General features: G+C 38.0%; 1 protein-coding gene across 1 annotated transcript in view; it reads left to right on the forward strand.

The window, feature by feature from the left end:
* plekha7b (pleckstrin homology domain containing, family A member 7b) overlaps positions 1-23,992 on the forward strand; it is an 86,974-nt gene that overhangs the window by 9,570 nt on the left and 53,412 nt on the right. Inside the window, exon 4 of the mRNA XM_016672464.1 lies at positions 18,497-18,580. Within this exon, the coding sequence (XP_016527950.1) occupies positions 18,497-18,580 (84 nt within the window). The remainder of the gene's footprint in view (positions 1-18,496; positions 18,581-23,992) is intronic.

Raw genomic sequence — 23,992 nt, forward strand, 5'->3', positions numbered from 1 at the left:
ATTATTGAACACACTGACCACACAGCTGTGTTATTCCTTGCGGATCTATCAAGTGTAATCTTCTTTGCAAATATACAGCCCATCGCTAACTGCGTCTCATTCCAATATACATCTCTGTTGCTGTGATTAGATGGCAACTTTGCACATTTTGCATAACTCTCATCGATCCATCATTGGTCTTAAATCTGAAAAGTAAAATTAAACCTGGTGTTAGTGACGGTGTACTCTCTGTCTACTGGGCATGGTTAAATTTTGCAGAGTTGTGCATGAGAGAGGTACCATATGTTTTCATGGCAAATAATTAATTCTACAAGATGTCTATTAGTATTTTATCAAAATGCTTTAGCATTCTCTCCCTTTTAAGGGTTACTATACAGTTAAGCTCAGATTTATTGATTATTCACTAATATAAATATGTTGGAAATGGCCCAGTCAGAGCCCCGACTTGAATCTGATAGAGGACCATGTGAAGAGAGCTAAACATTAGGGTAATGGCAAGAAGGCCACTGTCATCAAAATACAGGTAGAAACATTAAATAAACTGATTGCTGACTGATTATGGTCAGCAATCTTAAGATGGGTTGACATTGATACAACCCATCTTAAGATGGATTGTATGAATACAAGTTTTTTGCACTGATTATTGAGAATTGTCTACATAATTTTCAACATGCCATTTTTTTTTTAGCAATATCTAATATCCGTTTACATGGTTTTATCTTTTCAGGGATTCTCGCCTGAAAATAATTTGAGATGTAAATATAGTGATTAACCCCTGTATTCCTCTGACCTGAAGTATGAGATATAGGCTATGTCATAAGCGTTAAGGCTGAAGTCAGGATCCCTGGCATGTGGCCTTTAGAAAGATAGATATAGAAAGATATGATAGATAAGACAGATATAGATATATAATGTTCAAGGGTGGCAGCAGTGACTTGGCTATCTATCGAACCGACCTACACCACCTTCATCCATCCCCCTGCTTCTATCTAAAGGTCTGTCTGTGGATTATCGAACCGTCCTTCCAGCAGCTCGAGCTGCCACTCAGTTTTTCTCTCCATCCTTTACCCCTCGTTCCCACTGGCCGTCTGGATGGGATCTGATAAAGTTGACTCGGGGTGAATCAGAGGGCTCTGGTTGCAGTCAGAGACCAAGGTCAGCACTTTTCTGGACAACGCAGCGAGGTGATTACTACTCATCTATGGCAGCTGAAGACAGGGGGAGGTTTGGTCCTTCCCGTTTTCCTCGGTTTCCAGTGTCCGACGTTCTGTTTTTTCTCTCCGTACTAGCTAGGTAGAACTGGGTTTTGTACGTGTTGGGAGTGTCTCTGTGTTGTCAAGAGTTAAGAGGGAGATAGGGCTGAAACAGCAGATCTTCTTCTCTGACACTCCTCTCTGTGGCCTTTCCAGCACACTCATCAAGCTGATTCACTTTCAATGCGTAAAGCAAGCTAAAAGAAACACTCCTTATTGTCGGGAACAGATACGGGCACTTAGAAATGGACCCTGTCATCTCAGTTTTTTCATTGACTGGTGAGTACTAACATGTACTGACAAAAGATTTTACAATTTTACTATTAGCTATGAAAAGAAGGTGGCTGAAGACTCAGACAGCTGCTATGCTATCCTCATAGAAGCTAGCCAGTTCAAGAGCCATTTTACTAAAGTTATGTTATGTATCTGTGTTCTGCATTTGAAATATTAGTTCCTTTAATGTCTTTTCATTTACATGTTAGTAATATTCCTTTGGTGTTTTGTCATTATTTCGTAACAGCAGTTAGACGCTTTTGTACTGTCACTTTAAGAATTTACATTCATGTTTTGCTTGTATCAACACCTTTAACTTTTAGGCAGTTTTAAAGATACAAATGTTACTAGTAAAGTGAAAACAAATTTAAGTGAATGCGTATAATTGCAAAATGTAGTGCAAATACAGTAGTTAAACATGAAGAAAGTTTTCAGCATCCAGCACTGCCTAAGACAGTTCACATTTACTGGTATAAATGGAGTTTGCTTCATAACGTCAGTGTGTTGTGGGTGTGAAGAAAGCTGGTTTTGTATTTACACTATTGTGGAGCTCAGCTTGTGGTCAGAAATTGTGATTTTTCCCAGTCCAACTTAAAATGTTTTTCACCAACCTCAGTCTCAAAATTCAATTTGGCCACACTTACAGAGACAGCTGTTGTACATAACTCTTTATTTGCACTTCTGATTTTATCCATTTAAACTAGACACACAGTAGTCACACAGTATTTCTGGGCGTCTTCCTACAGAAGAATGAGATGTATGTTGCTGTGCTAAGAATTTTGTTTTTTATTAAATTGGCATTTTATTGTTTCACATGTAACACTTGGTTTCAACTGATGGATGATTAACAGGATTTTACTGAACCGCTGTCTTCTGAGTCAGTTATGTTAAAACAGAGAAACATCTAAATCATGCAGGTCAATGTGTCTTGAGGACCAGCTTTGGGAATCACTGGTGCAGCCTACTACTAACACAGAGTGAGACGTTTAAAGGCTCTGGAATCTTTGCAGGTGTTTTGAGTTAATTACCTGATTAGAGTATGACAACGACTTTCCAGTAATGACCTTTTTTAACAACATTCTAATTTTCTGAAACGTTTGATTACTGGACAGACAAAGGCTTGGAATATGTCACTATATGTGTGATGATTCTGTATAGTATATTTTTCACAATCTGAAATGGCTGACTAGAAATATTGCACTTTTATGCAATATTCAACTGTTTTGATGCAATATCAAATCTTTAAAAAGTAATTGCAAAGAAGTCATTGGATTAATTAGTAATATATTTTGCTTTTATGCATGAGGGAGTTGAAAGTGAAATGATAAAATTTGGACTAAGTAGCATATAAATAGAAGTGAAAGTTTGCACAAGGTTTTATAATTTATTGCATTGTACTTATTTTTACCACAGATAAAGGTACTGTTGAACTCGAAATTATTTATGTCCCCCGCAGATTTAGATTTAAAACTATTATTATTTAATCAGGAAGCTTGATTCTGAAAGAAATCTCTCACAAAAAGAAAAGAAAACAAAACAAAACCATTTAAAAGGAGTTTTGATTTTGAACAAAATAGTTTATCTGGGGTTTTTTTTACACGTTATTTAAGAAATGGCATGTACAAAATGATGTAGTTCTTTTTTAAATAACCAATTGAAAAGTCTGTTTTGGCAATAGAGCAATCAAACTCTTTACTGCTGACTAGCTTCTTGCATCTTTCCGTTGGAATCTGAAAAATTAATTTTTGGGGATGATCTCCAAGTTCTCGAGTTGGAAGTCCTCCTTGTCATCACCCTGATGTTGAGCTCCCTACACAGACTCTCAGTCAAGTCTAAACTTTGGCTGGGCTAGTCTGCAACCTTCATATTACTACCTGCCAGAAGAAACTGGTTGATAAAATCAAAAGATTACTTTAAACCTAAATCTGCCAGCGTTGTAAATCGTTTTACACTTAATTATCTAATCTGATTAGATTTTATGTAGGATTAGTGAAATTTGGGCGATTGATCACTGTGAACAGTCCCCATTCCAAAATGCCATTTCTATTTTGATTTATGAAAACAAGTCTAGAGTAGCATGTGTTGTGATATTTAGCTTCGTAACAAAACCCATAACAGTCCATAATGTATAAGATCATTTCACTGCAGATTCTCATTAAGCTGCTGTTATTCAACTGAAATTGGAGGATTTGCAGCCACATTGAATCACATCCAGATAATGTATGGTGGACTTAAAAAATAAAAAAAAGTTTTATAAAAATAAGTTTAAAATTGCAACAATATACAGCTAAAATCCTATAGCGGCTTGTGAAAACAGGAAAATATTACCCCAAAGTCTTTTTCTTTAATCCCTTTGTAGACCCTTGTTTTCCAGAGGAATCATAACTGCTTCTACGTTACATATGATTTACGCCTGTTTAAGATAATCTTTTGTTTTTAATCACATTTCCTTTTTTCATATAGTTAAAATAATCACAACAGATGAATAACGTGCAGTTCAAATGGCAATTAAGCACAGTGATCTGTCAGACCGGTGCCGTGATCACAATGCTGACGAGGTTTTTACTTGCTGTGTGAGAGCCGCGACTCCTGAGGTATGTTAACGAGATGTGAGGGAGGGCGTGGCGAAGATGGATGAGAAGGAGCAGCAGAGGATGGAAGTTTGCTGAGGGCAACGCAGGACCAGGGCACCAGCAGATGGATGTACCCCTCCCTCCCTTCCTGTGCATGTGTGTGAATGCAGGTATTGTCACTTTAATCTGAACTCCCCGAGTCCTGAGAGGTTGTGGAAGACATTTTTCATCTATGGCAGAGCTTCCCATATCAGCTGATTGTGGCATGACGGAGTCATCAGTCTCCTCAGCTGTTGGGTCATAACCCAGCACTCACTTCCATTTCTCATGTTTTTTTTTTGTGTGTGTGTGTGTGTTTCTGACTTGGACACTCCTCTGTTCATCTCATTTGGATGAATCTGGCAGCATTTCCTGTTTAAGCTGTTTACAGAGATCCTCTTGGATAGCAGAGCTCTGCTGTGTAATGTGAAAAAGGAACAGAAAAACCCATGTTGCATTCAAACTAATTTTCACCCACATTTTTTGAAAGGAAAGCTAAGCAGTGTACAGACAATAAATCTATTATCCAAAATCTCAGCTGTTAAAGATAGAAAAGTTTAACACTCATAACTTAAGTTATTCCTGCATTCCTTCCTACTTTACTTCCTTTCCTCCTCCTTGTTCCCTGAGTTTCTGCTGTGGATTTCCCGCATAGCTGCAGAGGGAATGAAGCAGAGAGAGTGTCCAGTTCAGGGAGGTGCACACACAGCAGAGCTCCGCTGAGGGACGCATTACAGAAGTAGGAGTAAGGAGAGAAAGAATACAATTACTAGAAGGGGATAGACATTTAAATATTATCTTATAGATTAAGGTTAGTGATTTATTTTTCTTCTATTTGTGCTTTTGAACTTCATCCAAGATCGATCTGCGTGGTTGAGTGGCCATAAAACCCCCAATCACTAGTGTATGCGGCTCTCGGAGAGGAGGGACAGTTTGGCGATTGTGTGTATTTTTAGCTCCACAACACAGGAGAGGCGGGAAGCGGGTTGTTTTGAATGAATTGACGCCACGGAGCACAGCAGAGGACGTCAGCATCAGCAGCACTACCAGCTGGGAGAAGTGCACACACACACACACACACTCAAGCACCACAGAGACGAGCACAACACGGCAAATAGCAGACCTGCAGCTAACATGCTGGGCAAGCCAGGACAATCGAGCTCCCACGCCCCTTACAAGAGGCGGCCAGAGTGCGGGGCGACTCGCAGGTGTGTATCCCAGCCCCTCTGCTAACACATATGCAGGACTGTAGTGCAACTGAAACGCTCAGGAAATGTCTGCTGAAGCTGTCCAGCAGTTATGGGGTAAAAAAAAAGTGCTTTGGCTTGCATGCCGTTAAAGTGGCTGTATGCGGATTGTCTGCTGGAGGGAGCATTGACATGCATGCTGAAATGTATCCCTCATTTGTTGTTGCAACAACAAATGAAGGCTGCCGTTTCTCTCTGTCGCCTGCAGAGAGTTTATCGGTGTGTACCAAGCAAGCTGTCCTTTCAGGAATGAGAGGAGAGCAGCTCACTGCAGTGCCTCACAATCCCAGGACACTGATATGTGTGTTGATGTAAGCACAACTATGATCTCTAAGGTTACAATGGTTAGTGAGGGATGCATCTGCAGCCAGAACGGTCTGTTGCAGAGGGTCGATGCAGTACTTCCCTTATCTGAGTAAACCAGGGAGACAGCTTTCAAAGGAATGTGCCTCTTAATATGGGACCGCATTGCAATCTTCTTGATGCTAGAAGTCAGCAACAACCCTCACCACATCCTCCATACACACACAGAGAGATGCACATAGGTTATTGATACTTGCACTTTCTACATCTTCTGCACATTATCCATATGATGTACATTTGAATTGAGTCAAGGGATGGAAATGAAAAGTTTGTGCACCAGCCACTGCAACTGGAAATAAACTTTTTACCAGCACCTCAACATTTTTACGAGCCACCGTGTGTTCCTTAGATTCTTTGAGAAAATGTTCGTCTGGGTTCCGAAAACAAATGTGCTCACTGAAAAATCTCATGGTTATGTTTGTTTTTAAAGGTTTTGTTGGCTCTAGTGGCCTTTATTTGAAAGTAGTTTGACAGGAAAGAGGGTAATGAGAGATGGGGAAGACATGCGGCAAGTGTCACCAGGCTGGGACTTGAACCTGCGACCACCGGCATGAGGACTAAGGCCTCAGTACATGGGTTGTGCGTTTCCCCTGTGCCACCACAGCACCCTCATGGTTATGTATTTTTTTCAGTAAAAGATAAAGTACAGTAAAATAATTTTATCAATTTGCCATGCGCGTGTACCCATACAGAGAGATTCAAGTGGTAGTTTGCTCCTTTGCCAATTTTTGCCACTGTTTTTCACCTATGTTTTGCTACTTCTTCCTGTTCAATATGGGGGTATTAATTGACAAAGTGGTGAATTGATCCTGAGCCTATTTTAGTTGATTTTGGTTCTTCACTGATGCATTGCTGCCCATGACGGGTCGCATGTAAAAACTGAAGGTTATTCTCCTGCCAGAACCCTGTAGCACTGCTTGATGAATGATCACATTTCTCACTGGTATTATCTGGTTAATACACTGGTATTATCTGGTTAATACACTGGTATTAACTGGTTGAGTTGCCTTTTTATCCCTGGAACATGCTCAATTTCAGCTCCCTTAAAGATAAAGCTAACATATTTTTCTTCTTGTATCCATTTGCATGCTAAGCTCTAGCATCATTTGAAATAAACCCAACCATTATATATTCCATCTTTGGACCATTTATATAACGATTCTTCTGTCAAATATGTAAACTCTTTAGGTTATGAGGTGAAAAAGATACACATAAACATGCAAAACATACAAAGCCTATTAACATTCTGGCAGCGTCTTGTTGTTAGCTGAAGCGATAAGGTTACTTAGCCAATTTATCATTCGTGCGTATTCTCCCCCATCGGTGAGCCCTCCTGCTGTTCTCTCAGCCTCACAGGCAGAGAACTGGGAACGCCATACTGCAAAATTTCACCTGTAATCAGCAATTGATGGATGACCATTTGGGCCAGCTCCCATCAATACTGTTTTTCCTGCAGCACATCTATAGCTATAAGTATATTAAGCCAAGTCGTGTTCATTCTTTTGACCTCTTGTCATTTTCCTGCAGGTCTACGTTCAGCTTTCTTTTTCATTGATAGTATGATGGTCAGCTATGATATTGGTCTGGTCCTCTGAACATCTGATTTAGTGTTTACTCGGTGAAGGTTACCTGAGCTCACCTAAGCAATATCATTTTTTTAATTTTTTTTATTTAATCAGTGTTAAATATAACTAAAGGTTGCTGGGATTCATTTACTGTAATTGCTAACCTAACACAGAGGTCATGCCTTTGCCTCAGCATCTGAATCACTCCATCCTGGAAAAACGACACTCATAAAAGGCACCGTGCGCTGATAATAAGCGAATACAGGAGAGAGAGGAGGTGACCTCTCCCTAACTACAGACATGCCGCAAATTTCCAGGGAGACTTGATACTTCCTACGTATCCTCATAATCATGACACAGATGGTTCAAGTTAAAAGGGCGAGTATTCACTTTAAATGAGTGCTATAACCTTTAAAATTCCCCACACTGTGATTTAGATCAGCCTGTGAGTGGGATTGAAATTCCAGGGAAGGGATGTTTCCTGAAAGCCAGTTGGGGTTTTCAGAGCTTGTGTGTCGCTCGCACCCCCACCTCTGTCCTATACTGATACGACGCCTTCAAGCTTTTCTGCAGACGGCTAAAATTAGCCTTTAATTTCTGTTACCCTCTCCTGGCCAAGTGGAGCATGATTTATTTAATCCCTCCATTTAATTCCCTTGTAAAAGTGATAATGTGATAGCTGCTATCCTTTGAGGTATGGGTGGGCCTCAGACTTTGGGTTTAAATTAGAAAAAAAAAAGGTTATGCACTGAAACTATACTAAAGAAAAGGTCATTCACAGGAAAGTTTTATTTGCTTTTACAACTTTGTAAGTATGTTTTTTTTTTTTTTTTGCATTTTGAGGGGTAGTGTGCGTCAGATCCTTGGTGTGGCACAGAGGTGTTTCTATCACCATTCAGCATTGCAGTCATGGAATAGCTGCATGTTGCTGTTTCCATGTGCATCACAGTAATGTAAAACCCCAGTGGGAGTGTGTTCGGTGGCTGCGCTTCATCTGTTTCTGTGTCTTTGGTGCTCAGGTTCTGTAATGACAAGCACAAGGGGAGAGTTTCCTCTGAGGTGTATCTGAACACAGGTAGCCTAGATTCAACACTCTCACTGACACACGCGTACACACAGTCTTTATGTTTCACAAAGGAGAGATTGTAAGTGGAGAGGAAGGCATTTGTCTGTCTTAACAAGAGATCAGAGATCTATTTGTTATTCTCTGCTGATAAAGTCTTATAGACAAGCTGTGCACGCTTGAGCTGGTAAAAAGATTGGGCTGTTGCTGTAAAATGTGCTGCTCTGTTTCCGGCTTGGGGTCATGGCGTGTAAACTGCCACGTTTTACACACACTGAGTGGGTTTTTCCTGAATTGCACTGACAGAAAACAGATTTTTGGGTTCAGCAGTGGATAGTTCTAGCAAAAACAACACTTTGCACCTGCCTTATCGCATTAACAACCTTAATGGGGTTAAGGACAACAAGCTGTGCTTCTTCTCACTCCTTTTTGAATGTTAGCTATTTTCTTTGGTTATGGTGTTCTATAGTCATTGTGCTTCCATAAGCTGCATTTTGGTATTGTGAGATGTATGCTCTTTTGTAATAAGTGGGAAGCTAGGTATTATTAACGTTATGTTTGGTATAAAATTAGACTCATTTGTTGTCATTTTACTGACTAGTGGTTCCTTAGATTGTATTCTACTGATTTCTATCCATGTCACATTTGAATCCACTTGGTCTTTCTATTACTAGTTTAACTGTAACAACACGAGTTGTCATTGGAATGAACTGATCTGATTATAAATCAGCCATGTTTGTTTTTGTGTAAAAATACTGACCCAATTATAAGAAATTATCATCATCATTACTTTTTGTGTATGGCTCTGTGTGCTGCAAAGGGCAGTGACATAACAGTGGGATTTGACACGATGGTGGAAAGGATTTAGACATGTTTTACAACATGAGCTGCTAGACGATCCACTGGCTGCTTATCTGTTCTGTCTTTTTGAATAAAACTACTGGCAAGCAACATTTTTATTTTTCATTCAGTGCACAGGGAAACGGGGATTAGCCTGGTGAGGATAATCCCTAAGAACACAATGGCATTGAGCTATGCCTGTCTTGTTTTGCTTCTTCACATTATAAGTAGCACACAGTTAAGGAATGCAAAAAGGAGGATGGGGATGGGGTGGGTGTCCCCTCTTCATTTTTCGAATACTTCATTATGTAACCAGACTTTTTAGTATTTGAAATTGTAGTTTTGTGCTTCAAGGTGTTAAGCAATTTCATGTTTCTGCATTGGGGAGTGCTAAAAGTAGAAAGTATTATTAAAAACAAGCACAAAAAAAAAAAATATGGTTCTTCTCTTAATCTTCATCTTGAAGTAATGCAGTGTTATCTAGCACTGGATTTCTGTTTTTAAAACAGCAAAGTAAGAACTTTATTTTCTGCACCTCATTCAGTGTTTCAACTGCAATTTGCTCCAGTTTATCATCTGAGTCCTATGGGGATGTCTGATTTATTTTCCATGTTTGCCGGATTACGGGGTTTAGAGATCAAATAGATAATCTGAACATGAACATATGCAATTTGTGTTCTGTGCTCTGAGGAAAATGTGTGCACTGTATGTAAGCATTTAGTTTCTTCAGACAGTTTCATGCCAGAGATGTGGGATTTTGTTCACTTAAATTTAGTTGAACTGCATGGGAGAATAATTTACACCCCACAGGTAAGTCGCATTTTCCTCTTTGTTTGTGCAGTTTTCTTTGGAAAATAATAATTGGCACTGATTTTCATTAGCATTTTGCAACATCTAAACAAACCTTTCTAATTTATTCCAAAGAAAATACGTACTACTATACCACCATCTGTGCTGCAGCATTATAATCTTATTCAGAACAAGCTGGTGGCTTCTTATGGCACTTTACCTGTACATATGCATGTACCAAAGACTGATGAATGAAAATGTTTTCTATCTGTATGCAATATGGCTGCTCTGATGGTGTTGTGTGCAGAAATAACAAGGACAAATGCAGCAAAATGCAAGAACTATATGCCAGAAACAGCAATTAGCTGTTGTTGGCATATCCTCTACTGTCTTAAAATAAAACATTGGCTGTAATTCAAAAGATTTCAAAGGAAACATGGAGTTTCAAGGAATAAGAGGAAAAATGTCCTCCAACTTTTTAACAAGGGTTATTTGTTTTTGTACTTTTTAATTTTATTATTCCACTGAAGGACAGTAGTCTAAAGGACTACGCCTCATTTGAGTTACATTTTTTTGTGGTAAGTTGTAACTATCTGAAAATCCTCTATGTTAAAATAATGAATATTAGTCTTAAGGCCAGAAATACTCTTTACTTAGGTTTGGAAAATCCTGCCATAAATTATTTTTCTAATGAGGGAGATTTTCTCTTTGTTTGATCTGCTAATACGCTTTGTCAGTGTCAGGCCCTTGGGTGTTTAGAGAGAAGGCACTGCCTGGCCTCCATCTGACCTACGATCGTTTGCCTTGACCCCAAATTCAACATGTTTTGACAAGTAGGTTGTCTTTGCTACTGCAACAATCCTCCCTGGCTGCTGTAAACCTCTGTTTGCAGTGATGAAGCACACACACGTAACAGACAATAGACATCTTTGGAAAATGTTGCAATCAGTTTTTATTGATTATGTCCTTATGGATTATACAGTGCAATGTTGTAGTCATTACAATGTAAAATTTAATTGTAATCATTTCAGATTAGAAAGACTGTTGCTTAAACTTGTGCACAAGTAAACCCTCCATTAGTCTTGCTAGTTTCAGCGGAATAAAAATTAAATATGTATAATTAGAAAAATATGTACAAAAAAAAAAAGTGTAATTAATATAACTAAAGCACATCCAGATAATATTAAATTTGACTCTGGTTCTTGTAACAGTTGGCAATGTTTTGATGGGGTTTTTCTTTTTCAGGGTAAATTGAAAACTCGTGAATTTAACACTTCCTAAAATTGCTTAAAGGAGGTGAAAAGGCGTGATGTTTAAAATAAACTATTTGAGCTTTTTATCATGTTATAATGTTATTTGCTCATCAAAACCACTCCTGGAGTGTTGCTTTGATTCTTTCATCCATGTCTCTCCTGTGGCAGCCATTCAGAGATGCATAAACATTTGCTGCCAGAAAGCACTGCCTATTTTTACAAAGCCCCTTTTCGGCACTGCAGTCTCCAACTGAGCTGCCGCCTCACAGAACACGCCTTCCCCTTGTACCAAAGTTTAACAATTAGAAATGTTTCTGAGACATTTATGCAATCCTTCACCATGTTGCATTCGGAATAACAGGTCACTTTTACTGACCTGATGACATACATTTGCACTTCCCTGCTATGTCTGCTGTGGCAACCTAGATCTGATTCAATTCACATTTATTGTTTTAATGTGTGCCACCCATTTACAGCTCCATCTCATCTGCATTCTTGGATACTAGTTGCTTAATGTTAAATAGAGGCTGAAGGTCGGCAATTCTCAATATTTTGTGGCTTTTAAATATATGGCGGCCTTTGGTCCTAATAATCTAATATGACAGAGTCTCAGACGTTTAAGAAAAGTCTTGAGTCAGTCCTCTGAGAGAGTGTGTAAAATGTACGTGTGTGACTAGGTAAACGACAGCAGAACACCTTTAATCTGCGATCAATGATGAGCTGATAAAATTGGGTAAATATTGATTTGGCTTTTCTCATTTTGTTGTTTTGTGGTTAGCTAAATAAGTTAGCTAACTGCCTGATCAGAATCGCTTCATTTTTTCACATGTTTAGAGTAATTGAATATGCAATGGTGTTCTTATTAGATTATTCTCTAAACAGCTGATGAACTGTTTTGATAATGTGCCCATTAAAGGGAGCGAGCTTTAACAAGGGGTTGCATTAAATACTGTGCTGATTCTCTGCAGGTACAGGCTAGTATGTGATTTTCCATGCGACTACAAGTAATTGGAATTGGAATTTACCGTTTGTCTCTGTACACATGTACAGTGAGATTAAAGTCTGATTTTGATGCTGGCTTTTGGAAAAAAAAATGCAGTGTTTATTGTTTCATTACTGGTTACTGCATTGTGTTTATGTGGTGTACAAACTGTACATTCAAACTGCCTTCTTGTTGAAATGTACTAAATAAACTTGGCTTGATTTTATTCAGAACTTTAGACAGTCTGTTACTTTGTCTGCCATTATATTAAAGGGATTTTATAGCGCTGGAACAATGTCAAAGAAAACTGTGGTGGTTATCTTCCAACTTACTATTACTGTCATGTCCACTGGAACATTCGAAAAGAGTTCATTTCAGTTCTAAAGCTGCTTTTCTACTGGTTTCTCTACTACTTCTTTGTGAAATAATATAAATGATCAATGAGTTGATAAATATCAATGAGTTGATGAAATTGGTTATACATAACAACAAATTAAAATGTAAATAGTTTAAGTTGAGGTGGATATTGCTTGCTGCATTATTAGTTTTACAGCCTCTAAAACATCACATAGATTGCGCTTAAAACAGATGCTCAAGTAAATTTGGTTTTCAAATCTAGAAGCGGTTGTCATGTGGATTCTTTACGCTAAAGACATTTCTTTCAACATCTGGAGTTCAACCTGTGATACAACTGTTGGACATTGACTTTGATTGAATTAGTTTTTTTTTTATGCAAGAGAACTGATTTATTTACATACGACTCATCTACCTGCCTAATTTCCTACTTAAACCTTGACAATTCATGCTAGTCAGTTTGAAGAGATGAGTAAATATGATTTGTGATTGCTGCTAAGCAATCAGTACTCATTGAGTTGGATGCAGCCTGAATCTGTCTTTGTGATTAACTTAAAACTGCAGAGTCTTTTCATTGATTTACTTCCCTTTCTGAATGGTGGGTTAAATGGTCGTGAAAGTTTTATATATATATTTTTTTTTAGATTAACCTTAAAATAAAACATTTTTAAAGAATTGTTTCAAATTGCTTGTTACAAATGAATTTTATTTTAATGAATGTGGGACATTGCACCAAGTGATTTTGAACAATAATCCCTTAGTTCAAAAGATAGACGCAACAAGACTTTTTTTTCCGAGTGCGGTATGTTGCATATCAATATCAGCCATTTATTGCAAGTAGTTATTGGTTTCTGCTTCCTAGCATGCTCAGTGCTGATTTTAATCAGGTCTCTCTTACATTTAGTAGAATACAATAAACTGTTTCCTTAGTTATGGTGTGGAACAACATGGCCTAACAGGCGATTGTGACTGCAATGAAATGTGCAGAGTCAGAATTGTGTGAGTTGAATGTTGATAAGGGGGGAGTTCTTTCAATTTCTGCCAAACCCTTTGTCTGATAGGAGACTTAGCCACTGGCAAGTCTGTGCACCTGCTTGTTTGCTGCATTGGACTTGTTTACCCTTCATTTTTGCTGAATGATTACAAGCTTGCTTATTTTATTTTAAACCACACATGTGCGTAGCACGATGACTTGGCATCATCCGGAGTTGTAAAACTGTCACACTGCAGGTTTTGTCCTTGGGCAGTTTGAAGGTGAACACGAGTGAATGAGAGCAATGATTGAGAGTCACAGCGCAGCTCATTGTGTTAACTGTTTGTAAAGACGGCCAAAATAGTTTTCCTCCAAATGGGATGGAGTTACGGCTGAACTGGGCTGCTGCAGTGTTTGTTTATAACTAATCCTGCAGCCAAATACTTATCTCGTATATGGCTTCCTTTTTCTTGGTTTAGATTGTGCAATTATTATTATTTTTTGCCTCCTGGGGTCGAGCTGCTGCAGGTTCTGCTCCTGGAGAACCATGATATCTGTTTCCAATTATATAACATCCTTCTGCACACTCAAGGGCATTCATACTGCCTGGGGTGGGTATCTTATGCAGATGCATGAATGACTAACTGGGTTCAGCAATGATTTTGTTTTTTGTGTTTTTGTTTCTCTGCTTCTTTGGCTTGTAATCCACATGCATATGCAGCTTTATTTGATTCTTTAGATTTTTCTGAAACATCTCATCCATGCTCTAATAACTTTCTGATGTCAATGATTCTTTTATTGCTGTTGCATCAACTGGTGTGGAAATGAAGTCAGCAGCCCTACTTAATTAAATGGTGTGATGGTTATCTTATTGCCAAACACTTACTTTCCCTTTATTCACAGTTAGAAGCAAGTTTAAGTGCAATGATTCCCCATTGTGCCTCACAACTAGAGGATCCCCGCTTTAGACATTGGGGGAAGCTCTTCATTCACTTTACCTGATGGGCATGTGAGAGTTTTCTCATGAAAGTGTGTAAGCAGGTCTGCGCTATAGTCAGTTGTTTAGGTGTTTTTTTTTTTTTTAAGAACCAATGTGATTTTCCACAGCTAGAGACCCAGCTTGAAGTCACATCATTAAGTACTTGAAAACATCACAGGCTTTCAGGTACTTAATGACACAGCTGTCAAGGGATTAAGTAGTAAGTTGTCACTGTAAGATGGAATAAGTTAAAGGGTTAACTTGGAAAAGTTACTCTCTACAATAATAAAACAAAAAAAACAGAAAGCACAGATTTTTTTTTTTTTCTGATGTGTTGAGAAGTTAGGAAGGATTATACATATAAAAATCACATAAACATAGGAGAAATCAATAAAATAAATAAATAAAAATCTAACCATCCATTAGATTTTTAAATCCATCCTTACAGGGTGGAGAGGGAGCTAGCACAGGTCGCCACATACCTGCACAGAAGCAAATATTCATGCGGTCATACCTTAGGCAAATTTAGAGAAACTGAGGTTTGGACATGTGGTAGGAAGCTGGTGCACCCAAAGAGAACCCTGGAGTGAAACTGTTGCAATTAATTTGCACAATTGTAGTTGATGATTTAAGCTTATTTATAGCTCACCTTTGAAGGTTAACATTTGTCACCGACCTACTACATGTTGGTGTCCCCTGCTTTCCTGCATTCAATAGGACTAAGGCAAAAACGCTCTACGCATAACTCTCAGAGAAATCAGGCACCTTGAATTTACCCCTGAAGACGACTAACAAGTTCAGGACATAATGTAGATCAAAACGCAAAAACATATGTCAGCACATTGGTTCCGACATTCAGGATTTTTGCCGAACAACAACATAGTCAGTGATTGAATATCCATAATTCTCATCTCAACCTGCTAAATTGAATACAGCAGCTGCTGCAGATCAGGTTGTCATGATGATGACATTTTATATGAATTGCCCGACGATAAATTCTGAGTGATGATTTAGCTATTTACGTCCTTTCATCGTCACTCCACGGCTGTATTAACAGCCTTTCAATAACATGTACAGTATAAGGTGCCGTCCTATAAGAGTTCTTCAGAAGGAGGTGCATAGCTTGCATTCTTCTGAAAATGATTACGTTTAATTAATTCTGAGAAAGAGAGCGAGAGGTGAAAAGAGGGGGGAGAGAAAATGATGGCAGGGAGATGCTTCTGTTCATCAGCTCTTGTGGACACCAGAAATGGGAGATTAAGAGCTCCCCCTTCAGCCCACACTCTGCTGGCTCCACTTCACCCTGCTCTTGGTGGAGAACAGCTGCTGTGAGACACTCGCGCTGCATCTTTCACCTGCCACATTAATTCCAGGGGGATTTTCGGGGCCCGCAGCTTCACAAGCAAGTCCAGCAGCTTATTTATGATGACTCGCAATCTCACAACAGGTGAGAACATCCGAACTGTGTGTATTGTAGCAAGGAGTGTACTGTAAAGGAGAAGTGCAGTTGTAGCAGAGAAATCCAGACTTTTTCAGGGGTATTTTTTATTTATTTATTTTTTTTCACAAAGCAAAAGTTTTTATGGGTAGTTTAAAAGATAATGGATTGTGTGTTTCTGGAGGAAGTTGTATATCTTTGTGTACTTTTTGTTTTTTTTCCTGAGTGTGAAAAGGAAAGAGGTGTTCAGAGGCTTGCTTGGAGTTGTGCTGCCAGGAGTCAGTGCTCTAGTCTGACGAGGTTTAACCTGAGACTGTTGTTTTTCCTGGGGGAAAAAAAAAGGAAAGAAATGGCATTCCAGAGCTGAACCATAGATTTTAACTTTAGTGGTTGGAACATCGAGAGGAGGATCACATGGTTCTGATTATAATTTAAGCTTCTGCATTTTTCTGTGGAAATATGTAGAACAAGATGCCAGTCTGTTCTCAGGTTACCTGCTTCTCACACAGAGGCAGCCCTACTTTATCTTTGAAGCAAGCGCTGTTTTTTTTTCTTTTTCTTTTTTTCTTTTTTTTTTCTTCTGTTGTTTTAGAAGGTCAAATTGTGTTTTCACATGCTAGGTCATTTCTCTTCATATCTTGGAATGAAGTAAGATGCCCTCTTGTAGATCAATACATGCCGAGGTGCCACTCATTCTTTGCATTTATCTGGGTCAGAACAAACTCAGCTGTCACACAGCAATGTACAAGTGGAGATGCTGGTTTGCTGAGACAAATTTCCCAGAAATTGGCAATTTGCGAAACAGAACAATTATTTTCAGTATAAAATGCATACTGAAAGATGCAGTTGAAAGTTATTTCAGTATAAAATGCATAACCTGCCCTTTAAAATTATTGGTGGTAATAATTTACCACCAATAATTTGGAAAGAAACAGTTCCAAATATTAAATCTTAAATTTATTGAAAGTAAAATGACTTTTCAAAGAGACTTAAGTGATCTGTTGATCATTTATTTTCTTTGAATTATGTATCAAGCGCTATATAGAAAGGTTTTTGAGGCAATCATGTTTTTTTTTTCCCCATCTATATAAAACAGTGTGTTACATCAGGAGTGTGTCTCGCCCTGTGTAGCAGAGTGCTTTCTCGCTTTAAAGAAAGCAATGGCGCTGTAAGTAAATAGGCCTACTGTGCTGCAGTGCATGGCGAATGCTGCAAATTCCATGACAAATAGTTCAGAAATAATGCGTCTAAAACAAAAGCCTAAAAAGAATCCAGATTCCTAATTACCAGGAGGGAGGAATGCTGGTGCAGTGCTTTGTGTGCACAGTGTGGCTCGGGTTGTTACAAGCTGTTACCGCCTTTGAATGAAGCCCGTGTGCAAATTGTGTTGTTGTTCTGTAAATGTGAACATGGATATATCATGAATGCATGTGTTGTCAATATGATGCCAGCGTTTCGTGTCTGGGCGGGTGTGAAGGGGCTGCAGCAAAAACCGTCTGAACTTTCGCTGAAATGTCAAGTTATAAGTCTCCCCACTCTGTTCAGTTGGATTTCCCCCCTCTTGCCGCATGGTGATGCAGAGGAACTGCTCTGTTTGTGTCCTGCTGTGCCTTTATTGGATTGAAACTGAGCAGCTGTTCTTTAGAGGATTCTATTTTTTCTAATGCAGCATGATATATCTCTGAGTTCTTTGAAAAAAAATATTGTAAGTGCCTTTCATTCAGCTTGTGAATTAATGCCCTTCAGTCAGGTGGTGCACAGGAATAGAAGGATAATTGCGGAGAAAGATAACAGAGTCCGGGGAAATTAAATACATCAAGTGCAAAAGTGAGACATAGAAGCGTCATTTGTCTTCAACTCTCTAGATTATTTCATCTGCTACATACTGTTAATTGCAATCGACACAAATATGTTTCCAACATATTGCTTTAAATAATGTTTTGTAATTCTCTTATGTGCATTCACAGTAGTACTAGAAATGTGGCACTAAAGGATTGTGTATCTTGAATAGCTGCAGACTGTACCTTTAAGCACATTATTTAAGCCTGACCAGTCTGGAAAAAGTACACTATACAGGTTTTGGTTGCTGTCGTGTTTTACTTTTTTTGTTTTTTCATTTGACAACGAAGCTTTTTTTAGATTGGTAATATATTAGTTTTGGAATACTTTAATCTGCAGCATTGGTTCTGGTTCTTACACTGTCTTGCAACAATAAGATGGGTTTATGCTCTAGTTAAAGCAATGAATGGCCCCATCTTGTTGAAATCAATAAAGCCCAGTGAGCTGGATGAGGGAGATTGCTGAGCCCTTAACTTTCTCTAAAAGAATATTTGCTGCAGTGCCACTGTAGACTTTTCAATGTCCGAGGAGAGAATCTGGATTTGTCGCTTTAACCAGTCTAATAGCTAAAATAAAAAAGCTATAGCTGATCATCCAGAGACATAATTTTATGTTTTATGAAGTACTCATCTGGTTTCCTCACTTGACGGCTTTTTTCTGGTTTTGCCTGCAGCCATAATCTGAGGAGCACGTCGTTTCGGCATCCTGTGACTGGACAGATTTCACCTGAAAACATAGAGTACACCTTACAAGACAGGTGAGATGTTCTTTATTCTGAAAACCTTAATGTACAAAGCGCATATTTATAAAACAAAACAAGGAAATGGCCGGTTATCCCCCCCCCCCCCCCCTTTTTTTTTTTTACTCCCAGTTAAGCTCTTATAGGCCACTTACAATCTGACTGTCAGTAGCTGTTTCATAGTGAGAATAGGAGGAAGGATTGGCGCGCTAACTTCATTAGTCAAACTGAACTTATTCTCTACTGTAATGACCCTTATTACTGTAGTAATGTGACCCCAGTTTTGGATTTTGGCAGTTCATTAGCTTTGTTCTTCACACTATTACCTCATTAGTTGTGATCATAATGACACTGCAGTGAAACCGCAACTAATAAGTGTATTTGGATTTCTTTTTTTGTATCCACAGTAATGAATGTGAATGATCGCTGTGCCTACATATGACAATGATTGTCATTTTTGCTTTCGGTAAATGGCATCTGGACTGAACCGACATGGTTATTTTCTAGTCACATCAACAACACAAAGCGCTTTTACACCGAATCCCCATTTACTCGGCCACATTCATATATGTTCGCACATTTATATACCAGTACTCAGACGGCAAGGCAGCTTGCTGTCAATTTTCTTGCTTAAAGGGTAAATTGATATGTGGACAATCACAGCTATTTCTCCAAATTGACATTGTGTTAAATATACTAAAATAAGAATACTGGATTGTTTTCATTCCCCACCACACACACTCTTCTAGCATGGCAGATGGGTATACTGTTGTTTTTATGTACTTGCATAAAGCTCCTTCTGGAAACCCATCAGTGATATATGGCAGGCTTAGAGCTCAATATAAGACAGCCGGTGTGTGATTTTTATTTTGGGTGGTTGGAGTCATCTGATGCATTGCATGCATTTAAACATTCCACTGTGGGCAAAGGAGAAATCAGTGAGACTTTTGGACATTCATGAAAAGTCGATGTAGGATTTCTCTGCGATCCTCTTATGCCTTAAATTATGCACCCTCATCCTTAGATTAGTCCACTTACGCTGCGTATTTGCATATAATCTGAGTGGGTTAAAAGGTCATGTTGTTTCACTTAGATATTGTCATCATAAAAAGAATAATACTTATTATAGCACTAGCTGTTTCCCTATTACACACAACATAATTGGAAAGCCATAGAAAGGCAAAAGCAGTTTGTAGCAGTCAAATCTAACAGTTGAAAATAGGTATTGTTCTTAGAACAGCAGGTTTGTTGCCAAAGTCATTAAATAGTTCTCAACAATACAAAAGGACAAATAAGAAAGTCAAAGTAACTTGCTTATTCAGCAACAAGAGTGGGAAGAAAGATATGCTGCAGAAAATACTCCTGGAAATGTTCCTTACCTTTAAGACGCCTTAAAAATAATGTACTGCCTCATTTTCTGTTCTCTAAGGTAAATTATGAAAACAGATTTTATGTAGGACCACAGGTGGAGAAAGTGTATTTTAAAGTAGCATTTTATTGCGTTTTCTCTTTAGAAAGCTACTGTATATGGTACATCAACTTCTCTTTAAATCATAGCAAGACGACCATGATTAAATGGTCATCCTTCACTTCAAAGATTGAAGGTTTGATTCTCCACCAGAGAGTAGGAATAAAATTCAACCCATAAATAAAGTCCACAATTATAACAGCAGGCAATACATAACTAAATGAGACGCTGTGTAAAGCAAGAAATATTTGCTGCACATTTGAGATGCTGTCACGTCACCAGGGAGCAAAATCTCTCACAATCTGTCCAAGTACCACTGATGCTTCATAGTTTTGAAGGCAACTACATCTAACGAGAAACCTATCAGTTCATTATTTTTCATTCATGATCAGTGTTTGAGACAGTAATAAAATAATGTAATAAATAGAAGCGAGTTGAGAGAAATGTATTTGTTAGGCCCTTAGAAAGAAATCTGCCAGTGAAAGACTGATGAGTTAAAATAAAAAGCCTGCGTATACACTGTGAAAAAATGTAACGTGGTCAAACCAAGGGAAGACTAAAAAGGCTCAAGATACATCAGTTTTCGTGTTCATACCGGAATGTTTACAGTGTTGAAAACATGACTTTATGTTGTTGTTGTTGTACTCCTGACTTTATGTTTATGGTGCTTATTTAAACATGTGGAGGTGCATATAGAGCCATTCAGAGTGAAAGGTAAACTCATTGCTCTGCAAAATATGTTTAATTAAAGTATGTTTGTGTTATCTTCAAAATTGATGCGAAATGTTGTTTGTAATCATAGCAAATTTTAGTGATTAACTCTGCATTTATTAAGTTAAAATGAAGTTTCCATGAGTTACTACGCTCACAGTAAAAAGGAAGCCAGAATTGTCCCTGGAGGTTTAAATCAGATTGAGGACGTCTTGAGGGGAGGTAGCAGCTGGTGGAGGCCACAAAAAGGTCAATGAACCTGTGTTTTACTAGCCAGAAGCCTTGGACTTCCTTATAGATAATTACACTGTGATCGGCTAATTATCTCCTTTTATGTCCACCCAATGATCAAAAGGATCTAAAACTGTCAAATACTCCGTCGTGTCACTTCAGTCATGCCCTGACAAGCCTGGAAAAGCATGGACAGCTCCTCTCTCCCTTCTGCTCAACACTTCATGAAATATTGACTTGGTCTTCCACATGGCACAACAAATCTCCTGGGAAACTATTGCAATGACCGCTTCATATAAAACGGCTGCATCCGCGAGTTACAAGAGGGAACATCTTGTAAAAATATTGGCAGCAACCCAAATTGAGAAGGTATTCTGCCTTTTCCTTTCCTCTTCAACTCTCTATTCTGCTTTTGATTCGGCTTTTGATGTCCATCCCTCTTTTGATGGATTAAATTAAGTCATTTATTTTTGGCATGTCAGACTGCAAATATAATAATAATAATAATAATAATAATCAATTTAATTTGTACCGCACTTTTTATTAGAAAAAATCTCAAAGTGCTATATGTTCAATGGAAACACAGCTAATGAGAAAATGCTCTTTAACACGATGCTGTTTGTACTGTCAAATCTTAAATAAATAAATGAATTATTAACATCAATTATAAGTCTTGCAAAGAAACCAGAAATGGCTGTTCAGAGATTTACAAAAACTGGAGATATCAATCATCTGAGAAAATGATGATTTTCTCATCATTTACTGTTAACATCATTAGGGATGTTAACATTAAGCTCCTGTTATAACAGGAGTGGAGATGCTGGGCTGCCCTTAATTTTGCATTTTGCAGCAGTAGATTTTATGTCAGGCAATGAGAATTATATTCTTCAGATTTGACAAAATTATACACTTGGAAATTTTTCTAATTTTTCTTGATACATTCCCTTTAAAAAAAAAAAAACAAAGACTAATGCATCAGCTTAAAAAGAAACAACTCTCAGTTGCAAATGACTTTGGTTTGCACTAAGTGGATTTCTAGATATTTTTTCACCTTTACTCAAAAAAACAAAAGAAACAAAACTAAAACACATCTTTTTCTTAGATTTATTTTACTTCCACCTAGAAGAGTGCAAGTTGTCTGAACATTTACTGATTAAATCTCAGTGATTTCTAAAATATCTGCTCCTGCCTCACTCTCTCATTGTTATGTTCAGCAAATTAAAATCTATTGTTACAATAACCAGTTTTCTGTTTAGAAGATCTGATGCAAGTCTTTGAAAATACGTGATGTAATATTGTGCAAAGATGCAATAATTATAACCAGTAATTCATAAGACGCTGTTGGTCGGTGGAAATTGCCTAATCTTCATCTCATTATAGCTCTGAATATAGTATTTATTTGCATATGTTTTCAAAGTTCTGGTAAATACTGTGCACTGCAGAAGTTTCCATTGCCTCACAAAAGTTTTTTTTTTATTTTTTATATAGATACTTTTTGTGCTCTTTAAACTTTTTTCTCTTTGAAATTAGAAAAGTGGATGTATTTTATTGTGATTTATGTTTCTCTTAGATAAGCACAAAGTAGAAAATAAGCATGAAGTGGAAGAAAATGAGGGCAACCAAGTTTGTGACCAACAGTCCACCTGTGTATTATTTCATCCAAGTATAAATGAATCTGTTCTGTGAAGACCTCAGACATGTGTCAAATACCAACAGCACCGTGAAGATTAAGAAACACACCAGACAGGTTAGGGATGAATAAAAGTAATATCTTAAGCTTTGACCATCCCACAAACTGCAAACCAAGATGTATCTTTCCATCTGAACAGGCAGGAAAGCCAAGGAGAGTATTAATCAGAAAAGCAGCCATTGTAATTCTGGTGGAGCTGCAGGGATCCACAGCTCTCATCGGCGAATCCGTCAGTGTTAGAGCCAGTTGATGAGCACTCCACAAATCTGAGCTGTGAGGAGGAGTTTCAAGAGGACAGCTATAATTTAAAATCAAGGTGGCAAGAAGGTACTCGGATTGATAGAGAAGAACACAGGAAATATGTGAAAGAAGAACACGTGATTAGATGAGATTAAAATTGGAACCTTTTGACCAATATGCAAAACGCTACCGTATGTTTGGCAGAAGATTAACACTGCTACTTCACTCTTGACATACTACATTTAATGCCAAGCATGGTAGTGGCAGCATCAGGTTTTTTTGTTTGTTTGTTTGTGTTTTGATGAGGACAGAGAGCCTGACTAAGTTAATGGAAAAGGGGATGAAGCCAAATACATGGAAATTGTGGAAGAAAACCTGTTAGCGACTCCAAAAAAACAAGAATAGAGGGAAGATTCAACTTCCAGCATGACAAGGACCCCAAACATGGTTCTAGCAACAGCTTTTTTATTTATTATAATGACTCAATCAAACTCTAGATCTAATTCTAATTGTAGAATCTGAAAATACTTCTTTTCAGATTACCTTAATTCAATTTCACCATTTTCAAATTTGCAGAGGAACAATATTAAAACTCTAGTCTCCACATGTTGTAGAGAATTGGTAGTTATTTAGATTTCTCTGCTACCGATTTATGATAACAACAGCTGTTAAAAATATATGTATTTATTAGTGAGAGTTTTTATATAATGCAACTAAATAAAGCCTTTATGTAATGTCACAAACTGTCTTAAAATAAGTCATGTTCTGGTGAGAACTCTACTTCATTAAAACAAGATGTTGAAAGAACACTGCAGTCCCACTCGGCTATGTGAACTATGTTATCATTAATCCTGGGATTTTCATGAATGTGTTAATGTGAGGTTTTTATTTCACAGATGTTAAAGACCATTAACACTGAATAAAATAAAAGGCAAGGCTAAATAAGATCATGGCACAGCTTTTATGATCTACACCAAAAGGTGGCCTGGAGTTGCTCCCAAGACAAAAAGAGCAGGCAGCTTTACCAAAGTCACACGAATACAATTAGAGACGTTCATCCTTTATGTTGTTTCAGTGTTTAATTAGCCAG

This window comes from Poecilia formosa, unplaced genomic scaffold, assembly GCF_000485575.1.
Source record: "Poecilia formosa unplaced genomic scaffold, Poecilia_formosa-5.1.2 Scaffold61, whole genome shotgun sequence".
Taxonomy (NCBI): Eukaryota; Metazoa; Chordata; class Actinopteri; order Cyprinodontiformes; family Poeciliidae; genus Poecilia; species Poecilia formosa.